The sequence below is a fragment of the Lepisma saccharinum genome, chromosome 7 (assembly GCF_977018435.1).
Source record: "Lepisma saccharinum chromosome 7, izLepSacc3.1, whole genome shotgun sequence".
Classification (NCBI taxonomy): Eukaryota; Metazoa; Arthropoda; class Insecta; order Zygentoma; family Lepismatidae; genus Lepisma; species Lepisma saccharinum.
In genome coordinates, this window is record NC_139235.1 from 41,373,687 (window position 1) to 41,386,771 (window position 13,085).

The window sequence follows — 13,085 nt, forward strand, 5'->3', positions numbered from 1 at the left end:
GCCACTATTAACACAATGACCTAAGCTTCAACACATAATTTCCTAATGAAATGATGTGATAAAGTGTGCATATATATAATTTTAAATGTATTTTTATGTAGGCTATGTGTATATATATAATATCTATCTCTATATTACAGAAATATATGTAATTGTATTCACTATGTATCCTTCATATGGGCTCTGTAATTAGGTATGTACCTGTTGAGTTCAATACATAAGTAAACATGACTCGGGTTAGGTGGCAGAAGAGCTTCACATTGAACTTTACCCTCGCGAATAAGGAATATGAATCACTGTGAAAAATGTAGCGTAGGGCTTCCCCGAAGGCATAGTAGTAACCCAGCGTTGACTTCTAATCAAGGGGTTCCGAGTTCGTTTTGTGCAGGAAGCACATAGTGGTTAAGATCTCATTGTAAACTGTTGGTCCAGTCCCGATTAGCATCTATGTGCATGAAGTGAACTTTAAAGAAGCTTTCGAAAAACAACACAAGGCGTGGTCTCAGAAATACTCACTTGGTGAAACCAAACACCACTCTGTGTTGTGTGTTAATGAAAAATTGGTGATCTTCAGCACTTTATTGGTCTTGTTACACGACTGACCATCAACAACACCAAGTATAGAGGACATTCATATTTGATTTCTAAGTGCTGTATTTCACCAATTGCAGTGGCTACTAAGAGGTAAAGAAAAACATTGGCTTTGACAATTCTGCAAGCAATTTATGAATACTTGATGTTATGACTTGTCTGGAGCCTCACTCCTTTTGCTTTCAACCAAGAAGTATCATTTTTATATAGTACTAGCTGATTGCCCGGCGTTGCTCGGGTATTTATTTATCCCAATCTTCTATTATAGTTGTCCGTGGGAGAAACTTGGCGATCTTAAATCCACTCCGTAGTACTTTGCCCCTGTGACTTGTTGATCGTGATCGAGAAAGCAAGTGTCTCTCTCTCTCTCTCTCTCAAATGTCATCGTGAATGCCACCAATTAAGTTAGCAACTCCGAAAACTATGGATTCGACACTAATGTAGGTCATTTTCGATATTTTACTTTTCACCCCCACACCGATAGGTGATGAACTTGAAGTTGAACGGCATTCGTAAGGTCACTCTTCATCTTAGAGACCTCGAAAACTATGATTCCCCAATAATATCGGTCGTTTTCGATTATTTTGTATATGTCACCCCCTTCCCACCCGCACCCCTAGGGGTGGCAAGGATTTGAACGGCATTCGTAGTGTCACTGTTCATCTTTGCGACCCCGAAAACTATGGATTCCACACTAATATCTGTCGTTTTCGATTATTTTCATATGTCACCCCTTTCCCACCCCCACCCCTAGTGGTGCCAGGGGTGTCTTACCCCCACAGTATTTCTTTCCAGTTTGAAAGTGATATACGTGTACCAAGTTTGGTTGAAATTGCTCCAGGCGTTCGAGAGTTATGCTGGAACAAACACACATATATTCATTTTTATATATATAGATACCAATATTTATATTCGCTTCAGAAACTCAGAAAATAAGAAGGTATATGCATAAACATGCATGGGGCTCGTTGGCAGGAATTATTCTGAACTCTAGTAGTACCTCGCTAAGAAATGGGCAGGGGTACTCGAAGGATGGTGCACCTCAAAAATTTTAAATGAGAACTTTGGAGGCCAGGTAACACTATCTTTTCAAAACCTCTTAACTGCATGCAAATTTTGTCGCAAATATTTCTTGGTTTGAACAGCTTCCCCATGTACTTCCTACGGTGATTTTGTAACAGATTAAGAACATAAACACTCCATAGCTTTCAATTCTTGTGCATTTTATTTTCTAATTTTAAAATACTGGCCTGTTAGGAGGTTACAGATTAATAGTATCAAGTTCAGATAAATTTGAGTACAAGATTTACGTGAACGATTTTTTAATCTATAATACGTATATACGATCACTGAGAAATTAGGTGGGGAGGGGCAGAAAGTGCCGTACTCCCCCCCCTAAAGCCATATTGGCACAGATTGACCCACCAATATTGTTCACTGAAGGGGGCATAGTATTATTTCTGATTGAGATGATAGAAAATGGGAATAGTGTGGTGGCATTATTAGTTTCTAATAAAATTGCTGAAATGATTACATTAGTGTTATTTATCAAATTTATATCACAAACCCTCTTCTACAAAAATATCTTGCGAAGCCCATACTATAGGTCTTTTCGATTCATGCCCGTTTCGCTAAGTACCGAAGAACTTGTTTTATTGGCCCAAGTGATAACCCGCACCAGAACGGAAGTACCATTTCGCCTGTTACCGTTTCGCCCAGAGGAAAATGTGAAAGCAAAAATTCCCAATCGTATACTGGAAATGCAACGAAGGATGTCGTGCAACTATTGTGTTTGCCTAACCTAACCTAACCTCACTGGCTAATACTATTGTTGATATTGTGTTTGTACTGTGTATACTTATGTACATGTATCTGTATTTCTGTTAGGATTGCATTAAACAATGCAACAAGGCTCCCCATTGGAAGCCACACCTGATTATTTGGTTTTTTACTTTCACATTTCCCTTCACATTCAAACCATCTTTTAAAAATTCCCTCTGGGCCAAACGGTACTTCCTTTCTGGCGCGTGTTATCACTTGGGTCAATAAAACAAGTTTTTCGATACTGGGCGAAACGGGAAGACACGGGTCTTTTCTACTCTTACGGCGGGCGCTCTATATGCTGGCAAGGGAAATGGGGAGCGGGGAATACGCAGCAGACCAACCAGACAACAGTGGTGGCGCCGAGTGTTACGACATCGACGGGAGGAACTACTATATACACCTTGTTCTACACGCTGCTGCGATTCTTATCGTACTGGATTGGTCACTTCCTCGCTTCCCCGCTCCCCACTTCCCTTGCCAGCATATAGAGCGCCCGTCGTAAGACTGGAAAAGGGCCATAATATGGTAGTCTCTCGCGAGAAGAAGGTGAAAGGAAAGGAAGACCATTGAAATAGAACAAAATATTTTAAAATAAACTTACATCGTATGGAAGCACCAAAGCCTGAGAGTCCAAATCACTTATATCTCCATACAAAAACTCATCCTCTTTCTTCATCATAGGAACTGTGATCGACTCCTCCTTGTATCCACGTGGATAGAACTTCTCCTCAGTTGTATCACTTTCGTTGAAGGCCTGCTTCCACACACCTTTGAAGTGCACTGCATTTGCCAAGACTAGAACAGTGTCCGGGGTTATCATATCTGTGAGAGAGAATTTTGGAAGAAATACATTATGTAGTAGCAATAAGAAATGTTAATGATCGTTGTTACGAAACACGAATCACTGAACGATTTTTTCCGAAGTCACATATAGGGTAAGGCTAGCGACTGGACAATTCCCAGAGTGTTCTCTGAAAAGCTGATTTTATTCCTTGTCTGGGGCCTCATTGCTGCTTATAATGTATACATTACATATATTTATTTTGACGCATTTTGGTGGATCTTTCAGTTTGATGCATTTTTAGTGTGCCATTGGAGACAAAAAAATGATGCACTTTTGTGTGTCAATTGACGCACTTTGAGTTCTGTCTGATAGGATAAGAATTAGAATGAATAGTTCTACGAACAGTTTCGGGAAACTTAGTTTTAATCCTTGTGTTAATCTAGGACAAGTCTATCTACTTGACAATTCCGTAAGCAAAGTCTGAAAACTTGACTTTATTCCTTGTCTACTCCTGTCGGACCTACTCACATGCTTACTTCCAGTGTTACAAGCAGCTATTATATACTTATGTGAGTTGGTTAGGCCGGTTCGGAAGAAATTAGTTTGCTCGAAAAATTGAGTGGAAGTACAGGAACCAAGTCAGAATTTAAACTTTTATGTTTTACCATTTACTCCAAAGAATAAAAGTTCCATGAATTTTGAAAATTCTAAAAATGGGTTCGCACAACATAAACTTTATGACTAAGGTGAGCAGATTCTACAGGCGAAAACCGGATCACTGCAGATCATACTTTGCTCCAGCACTTACCATTCAACATTTTCAATTCAGAAGCTGGAAAACCACACCAAGCGCATGAATACCAGAAGTCTACAATCTTTAATACACGATTAATCAAATAAAGCAAATGTTCTGAACAATTTCTAAGTAATATTGGGAGAGTAGAATATTATAGCCTACAGGTATTTTTGCATGAGTGCATTCTGGCACAATATTAAGTGCAACGGAAGTCCTAATGTTACAAAAATAGCACTTTGATTTTATCATTGGCTCTTAATATATGTACCGTAAATACACTAAAAGCGAAATATGTATGTAATATTTTTCTGAGTACTTTGATTTTATCATTGGCATCATCTAGCAAGTCAAAGTACTCAGAAAAATATTACATACATATTTCGCTTTTAGTTTTAAGAAGGGACAATTAAGCGACCCGATGATTTCTCCCGGGACACCACTAAGTCTGGTAATCCTATTTATCTCTAAGACTGACATTTACCCCTAAATTCAAGGACATTTATCTTAACAAATTAGAATAACTATTGATTTCAGTGTATTGTAACGGTATGAGATGAGCAAAAAGTAAACAAAACCAGTTATGCCAAGATCTCATCTGATGGATCGAGTAAGAGAATATTCCCATGGGTGTAATAATAATAATTAATTGGCAACAAAGTACCGGTAATAATTTATTAATATTGTTATTTGATCATTATTATTTTTAATATGCAATTTTATACCAACCTTCGCCTACAAAATATTCGGGGGTCACCCTTAACAGTAGTAACCCTTTCTGTATTTTACCTGGATTCAAAACATTCTTGACGAGACCTCCTGTGTTTTCTTCTGCCCAGTCATTGATTGTCGACGCAGCCTCCTCCGGCATTTGGAAGTCCACGGTCTTCACCATAGAACTGTAAATTGTCTGCAATATCTTGGAGAATTCCTTCCGAGGAGTGAACGCTGTGTGTGGGAACATGGCGTTGGCGATATCCAAACTGTTCTTGGAATCCTTTTTCTGGAAAGAGTGAACATGCATAATACTACCTATATAGAATACCGTAACGTATCATGCAAGCAGTATCCACAGTAAAAGGATATCTTTATGAGATAGCACTTTTTATATACTTGAATTTTTTTAAATTAATAAATAATAATTTTAACACATTTTAACCTAATTTTAAAATAGTGATAACTGTAGTACTGGCACATAAATCTTTGTGAAAATTGTAAATTCTGAAATTATACTAAATAAAATTACATTTAAAATAATAAAAATTACTGAGGCTCTTAATATATGTACCGTGAATACACTATAAACAAGTTGACTGGAGAAATGACTGTGTAAGACCATGGTCCTTTTAAAAGTATTAATGTAATTTTAACAATTCAATAATTCATAACATATCTTCATCCATGATAAAAATACTCAAATTTAATAAAAGCGGTTGCGTTACGTTTTTGTAAATTAACAGACTGGCTGTTAAATTTTAAGGGTAGAATATTCTTAACTTTACGGTAATTTTTAACAGTTTAGTACATTATACAAGGTTCTCAAGTCAGCTCATATTAGGTACCTTCAAGGCGATGCTAGGCACAATAATAATCCATTTCCTTTCAGTTAGAAAGAGACAACTTTGTTTGTGTTGTGCATTTTTGTGCATTTTCGTCCTTTTATGTCTTGTTGGTCATTTTCAAATATTTTTTCTGATTTTTATTGCTTCTTAAAAATCATATTTGAGGTTTTATAACTACGTTTCTTTCTTTTACGGCCGTTTCTTGCATTATTTTGGTATTTGATTCTCCCAAAATTCTTCAATGGAAAATCCATATTTTAGAAGCTCTAAGGTATATTGTACATAAACTTCAAATAAAAATAAAAATTACAACAGCACTTACATGTTTTTTATTATTACTTAGCTTCAGTACTTTAAGCCACCAAACATCTAGTTGTGTTGAGTTAATCAAGCTTTAACAAATGCGTGACTCTCTTGCTGTTTATGAAAAATTCAAGCTTATTTTGTAATATCTAAAGTAACTTTATGTTACTTTCTTAATAGACAATTGTTTCATATTTTTAAGGGTTTTTTATAGGCCATTCTTTGAGAATTGTTTTTAGTTCATCACATTAGATACCGAGTCCTTGTTTAGGCATGACTCAATTTGAACTCACTTTCGTGTTTAGAGGTCCTTAAAGGAACACGTCAATATAGACGTGATTTCTGAGATCCTCCTCTGCATTCTCTTTGATTAGAACCTTGTATACTACCAGAACTGTCCGAAAGAGGAGGCAACAGAGGCACTCCTCCACATCAGGGGGCAGGATATCTAATAATGTGCACAGAAAAAATATTCATGTAATTCCAAAGTTTCTTCTGAAGCTACGAATGAGTAGCGCAATTCGAATATGAAAACCTACAACAACGAATAGGGGTACATCACCCCGTAACTGGTTGGATGGTCGCCCATCTCTGATGGAATGTGGGAGTCAGGCTGGTAGTCGGTAGGTACTCCCTGACCCTCAAGGACTGTTGTGCCACGGATATTTTATATTTGTCGTAGACTATATAAGGGGCATAGCTAGAGATTTCTACGTCCAGGGCAAGCAATATTTTTTTTTAGATCTACAGTATAATATTATTTTAACAGTGCCCCATTATTTTCACGGAACACCTAAAGGTTAACAATTTTCTAACTGCTTTTTATATTTTTGCTTCTTTGCTACTCCCTTTGTTTGGTGCACGGTGAGACTGCAAATGGAAACTGTAGGGAAGCAGAAAGGTTGTATCGGACCATGTATCCACGACGCAGACATCCAGCGTACACCATGTTTCCCAGACTTTCCAACGATTACGGGAAAAGGGGCAAGTGCGACCTCAATTCCACGAGCAAGGAGGACAAATAACTGCAAGGCTACCCGAAACAGTGCTGGATCGGGTGGAAGGACAACCATCCATTAGTACACGGGCTGTGGCACGTGAAATTGGTGTGGCCCATAGTACTGTTTGGAAAGTTCTGAGGGAGCAGCAGCTGCAGTGTTACCATCCACAGCGTGTCCATGCCTTGAGTCGAGCTGATTTCGCACCCCGCGTCGTGTTTAGTGAATGGTTACTGCAGCGCTGTGTGGACGACCCCCAGTTCCATGCCTGTGTGCTTTTCACTGATGAGGCCTGTTTCACGAGAGACGGGATGCTGAATAGTCGCAATAGCCATGTATCGGCCGATGAAATCCCCGTGCCACAATCGTGAAGGGCTATCAAGACAGATTTGCTGTAATCATGTGGACGGGCATTGTCGTCGAACATTTAATAGGTCAGTATCTTTTACCGCCACGATTAACTGGACCAGTGTACACTGTTTCTGAGAGACATCCTCCCCGAGTTATTCGGACATTTCCCACTTCTCGTTCGTCAACGCATGTGGTTTCAGCATGATGGGACCCCAGCCCACTTCGTAGCTGATGCTAGTGATATTCTGACGTAGACCTTCCCTCAGCGATGGATAGGGAAAGGCGGACCTGTTGCTTGGCCTGCTCGTTCACCTGATCTGACCCCACTTAATTTTTTTTGTAGAGTCATGTCAAAAGTGAGTAATGTAGAGGTACTCTTGGCAATAATCCTTGCAGTCTGTGATCTGGTTCGAACGACTCCTGGGTATTAGAGCGGATGCGCCAGAGATTATTGCGACGCTGTCATGCCTGTATCGAGGCAGGGGGGCGTCACTTTGAACAACTGTTGTAATAATGGCTGGAGTTACTACTCATTAAAGTCACTGCAGTGATTCTTCTGTGTTTGTTTTCTACTTCCCAAGACATATATTATGGTTTCTCCGCGTTGTGCGTGGTTGCCTGCTCTTCGAGGGTTTTGGCTTGTAACTTTTGACTGAGGCATTTACGGACCAGTGTTCCCTTTGTCATTTTGTTGCGTTTGTTCCCTCCATCATCCCTGCAGGTCTGTAACACGGTAACAGAAACACCCTGTATATGTATGTGTGTGTGTGCAGTGGCGGCGATTAGGAGGGCGAGGGAGGCAGTTGCTCCTTCCCTTTTTTGCAACGTTTGCTCAAGCACTATGCTAAACGTTATCTAACAAGGGAAAGTAAACTGTCCTTGCCCCTAATCGCAGCCACTGTGTGTGTGTGTGTGTGTGTGTGTGTGTGTGTATATATATATATATATATAATATATATCATCTGGAAGACCCACCTGTAAATCACCTACAATCTTTGTATAACCTTTCCTTGTGTCTTCAATGTCTTCTGGGAGACCCAGTGAGGATTGCAGTTCTTGGGCGGTTTTCCCTTCAGCACCTTCCCTCAGCAGCAACAATGCTGACGTCAGACTCCACGGGGACACTACAGTGTTCTCTTCCTTACCAACGGCCAATTTCTGTAAAGATTAACGAACATAGCGCTATTAAATAGTATTTCAGTTTAGTTTCCCTTTGGGAAACCCTATAGGTTGGGTATTAGCCCAATCTAAACGCAACTGCTCCAGAAATGGATTATTCGTTTGCATGGACTAATAGAAACATACAGAAAAACATTTAGGAACTATCAGATTGGAAACGCCTTCAAAACGACAGATTGAACAAGGAGTCTGCAAACAATGACAATGGGAAAAAAATACAAATAATTAAATATCTATCTGTCCTGCGAACCATTATAAGTAGGGAAAGGATGTTAAGGTGTAAAATTATGGTCGAGAAAGGGAAAAATCGTTCTGAAAATGTTTTCAAAAAGTTGCAGAAAAAAAGGTGCTCCCAAGCCTTTGCTGCACCTTCTGTATTATTGCGCGCGGACCGCATAGAGAACTGTGATTCTGCCGAATAGGTTTTGTTAAAGTTTGTGTTTTCTCTCGCGGGTTTTGCTACATTATCTTGGGAACTATTTGGGCTGCAATGATTATATTATACCTTTTTAAAGCTCTCGTTCTGCTCTACAAAATGAGACTATAAGATTTTATGTAGCTGCTCAAGAAGAGTGAAAATCATGTATGTCCAATTTTTTAACCAAACGTGAAAGAAAAGGAAGGAAAAGGTGCTGAAGCATCAAAGAGGGGGTAAAAAGGGGATAAAAGTGCTAACCCCACGAAAAGGTGCAACAAAGTTTGTTCATTTTACTTAATTTCTTGTCCTAAAATACATATCTCAAACAATCGGTACGAAAACAGCTATATTTTTTGGAAAGGTGCTACACCTTAAGATCCGTTTCCTAATTATAAGTCGTCGCCGCCTTGTACGCAAGGGGTCCCGGGTTCGATACCCGGTGGAGGCACAAATTGTTCGGATCCCACTTTAAAATGTAGGTCCAGTCCCGATTAGCCTTACTGTGCATAAAGTGGACTTAAAACACCAACTCACCACCACCACTTAGTTATAAGTATGGAGATTTATTTTTGCTAGAACTTAAGTGAACTTCGGCTCAACAAAGGTATATGGTGGCTCACAACAGACACGGTATATACTTATTATTCTGTTCTTACTTTTCTAGTACATAAAATAGAGTCCCAAGCCTTTAAACACGTTTGCACCGCTTTAATTTTTTGTAACGATTCATACTACCTTTCGCTAATTTGGTACAAAAAAGATTTGTTTGTTCTTTATAAAATAAGGAGAAGAGAATAATTTACATTGAACGACGATTTCGTCTGAAAGAGTAATGAACGCGATTGGTTGTCTTACTGGATTCCCACTCCATTAGTAGTGATAAAAACTTTTCGTAAAAAGTTAAAAAAAAAAAGAAGGTAAAGTGTTTCCCTGTGCTTAGCACCACGTCATGAAGGCGTATAGGGGGTGTGGAGGTAACTTTTCGTAAGCTTTAATAATTTCTAATGGTTGTGAAACGATTCTGTTTGACATTAACGACGAGAGATTATAGGATAATATATTTCCATTTCAACAAAAAACGATAACATTAGGATCGTCATTATAATTACGAAAGTAGAATTTATGCTTTAGTGGTCTAAATGCACGTAAAATAGAAAATCGTTGGAGGAAAATTTTATCCTGTACTGAACTTCAACAAACAGCTTTCCGCTTCTTGCAACAACATTTACATTAAATGTGGTAGTCATTAGTTAGCCACAATTTATGCAAACAAATGCTCTTCATTAAACAAGTATTGCAAACTACAAGTACAACGTGCAAAGAAGAAATTTCAGATGAATCGAAGCAACAGCAGCAAAATTCACGCAAGGATAAAAATAAATTTAGAGGAACAAATGAAAATGTGTGACATATGACGTCCAAAACTGAATTTATGACAAGACAATATGATAAACCACAATAGGCAACAATTGGAATACATCATTCAAACAAGAACATGGAATGCATTGTTTATAACAAAGACTTGCGTTTCCTAGGAACGAACTCCAGTTCTTCGGAACTAAAATTTAGGTAAGACGTACAATTTTGCTTTGAAGCCAAAACGCAAGCAAACATGAGCGACATTGATGACGGTGTGTTGATATAATAGATAGTGACGGACGAAAGCTCATCCCTAGGATGACATGACCCGCACTGAACGGCTGCCAAGCGAGGAGAGCCAAGAATCTTTATCGACGACGGGGAAGTCCAAGAGGACGTGATGTGGCTCATCCGAGCGACCAGGTACTCTCACAGCGTGAGTTTTTGTTGCAGTGTCTCTGCTATCTGCGTGGTGGGATTTTCCAGCTCCAGCAGCACCCAAATGTGCTATAATCTGACGGCGGTCTCGGTTGGCAGCGCAATGTTCTTCCGATGGCTCAATCCCTGCCTCCGCTACGACTTCCAGAGGATGATTCGGTTCTGGAGGCGCGACCAGGACGACGAGTACAAGGAGGAGTCTGTAGTGTGTGTGTCGGGAGGATAAACCACGACAGGTGGCAGTCCATGCACAGGGCCGTCGCTCTGGCGGCCCTCGGGATGTGCTGCTGGCGGCTCTACAAGAGCTGCACTTGACCATCAATCTGATGCTACCACGTGCATTAGCGCCTTCCACCTGCAAGCGTTCTTCTCGTCGCGCTAGAAGGCATGACGGCACGTTTCTTGCCAGAAACAACTTCTGAGCGCCTGTCCCACTGTAGAGAACGCAGCATAACTTCTGAGAAGTTCTCGTACTTGCAGAAAGAACAGACAAACAAAAGCAAGGACACAGAAAGACTCAAGTTATATCTTAAATTATTGTGTATTCCGTAAGAGAAACATTTGAACACTGAAATTTCACGACATGAAGAGAAATTCTTTAAATTCCGAAGTTTTTTCTCCTGACATTGATTGCCTTACGGTCTCTCACAAATATTACTTTTCCCTCTTCAACTTCTTTCTTCCGTCTTGAGCTCCTATTCTCCATGCACCTTGATCTTTCTCCCTTCTTCAGCTCCATTCTCCTTACCTTCCTTGCTGTTTCATTCATTTCCGTTGTTCTCCTCTCGTCTCTGATTTCTTCTCTTCCCTCATTCTTTTCTTCTTTTGTTCTTGTACTTCTGTTTCTCTTATAAATAAAGACAATCGTAAACGCATATTCCATTTAATTGTTATAAGAAATTTATTACAAGCTAATTACTGCTAATGATGTCCTGTAGGTAGAATATAAATCTTCGTCTAGATGTGTTGTCATACGTAGATTCTATCAGTTTACACTGGTTTCCAACTGTTTACCTTTCAAATTAGTTATTTACTTGTTTCGAAGTTCAATGATTTCCTTAAATATCTTGTACAAAAGTCGTAAATTTGAAAATTTACAAATTAGAATTTGCATTAAGCGTGCGCGAACAATGCTTTATAGTGGAAGTATTTAATTTCTGAAAATCTTTCATTTAACAATTCGATGAGAAGAGGTAAATTGTATTGCGCTCTTACTTAGATTTATATTATATGTTCCAAAAAGGTATTGTTTTGCAATGTGCACACCTTTCACAAGAAAGTTACAAGTTTTAGCGTCGGCATCTTAAATTAAAGCCTAAATCACACGGAACTGGATGTTCAGTAGGAATGCCCTAGTTGGCGCTGGACTGGCTACCCATTTGCTATTTTTCGCCTCACACGATACTTGTTACCGCGTACTTGTCGATAGACTATTGTTCCCATAAGACATTGCGCAGAGCACACAATCTGTACTGTAAAGATGGACGAGCAATTTGAGGAATGTTTTTGGAAAATTACTGCTTTGTTCTTTTATTAAAAACTAAAATAGAAAAGTATGAACTAGAGATTGACTCGAAAAAATATAGTAATCAATGCATACCGAACAAGCTTTTCAATTAACTCGGGTATGCATATTCAATATTCATACATGAGATTCGCAGGATTCATTCACAAATTTTAAAAAAATCAAATATTTAATTTAATACAATTGTAATAATAAGGATTTTCATTTTCGGCTAATTTTATTTGTCACTTACACATCTCATCGCTTTGCATAAATACCTAAATATTAATGAACATTAATTCTAAGTAACAACTTTATACCTACTTTTGAACCACCCTGTATAATAAATAACCTCATATGATTAACTATAATTATACGGAGGCAAGACATTAGAAAAAGTGATGCCACATTTCCTTCCGAACGAAAACAATAAAATGTAACTGTTTATTTTTTTACATGACAAAAGTAACTTAACTACAAGTAACTGCGTTTCAAGTAACTGGTTACTTCCAAATACTGTGTATTTGTGGGAACTGAGAGAGAGAGAGAGAGAGAGAGAGAGAGGGAGAGAAATATAAAGAGAGTGTAAGAAATTTAAACATTAATTAAGAAGGAAAATACCATGCGGTTGCAAGAACTGAACTCACTTTCATTAAGTTGAAGGCGAAGGAGTTGGCTCCGTCGCGTAATGCTGCTGCAGCCACAGCATCTTCACTGGGGACTTCGAGGATTTCTTCAGCCACCGCGGTGGCTAGTACCGTGAAAGCTGAAAGAGGAACGTAATGTTACAATGTACAAGCACAAAGTATTACGATCACGCGGTATGAAATATTACCCATTTCATAATTGAAATTCATGATTTTTTTACTATATCTAGTGTGTTCGAGAGAAATTTTACAGCAGGCAGTGATTTGTGTTAATTATTTTAATAGGAAACATAACAGGCATTGTATACATGTTGGATCACCACTGTTAATTGAT

General features: G+C 38.7%; 1 protein-coding gene across 2 annotated transcripts in view; it reads right to left on the bottom strand.

Annotated features, from left to right (window-relative positions):
- Positions 1–13,085, bottom strand: part of LOC145990208 (leukocyte elastase inhibitor-like) — a 59,546-nt gene that overhangs the window by 36,617 nt on the left and 9,844 nt on the right. For both annotated transcript variants that reach the window (XM_083125876.1, XM_083125875.1), the window contains exons 3-6: positions 12,752–12,870; positions 8,182–8,364; positions 4,782–4,995; positions 3,017–3,237 (exon numbers count right to left, since the gene is read on the bottom strand). In XM_083125876.1, coding sequence (XP_082982002.1) covers positions 3,017–3,237; positions 4,782–4,995; positions 8,182–8,364; positions 12,752–12,870 — 737 coding nt within the window. The remainder of the gene's footprint in view (positions 1–3,016; positions 3,238–4,781; positions 4,996–8,181; positions 8,365–12,751; positions 12,871–13,085) is intronic.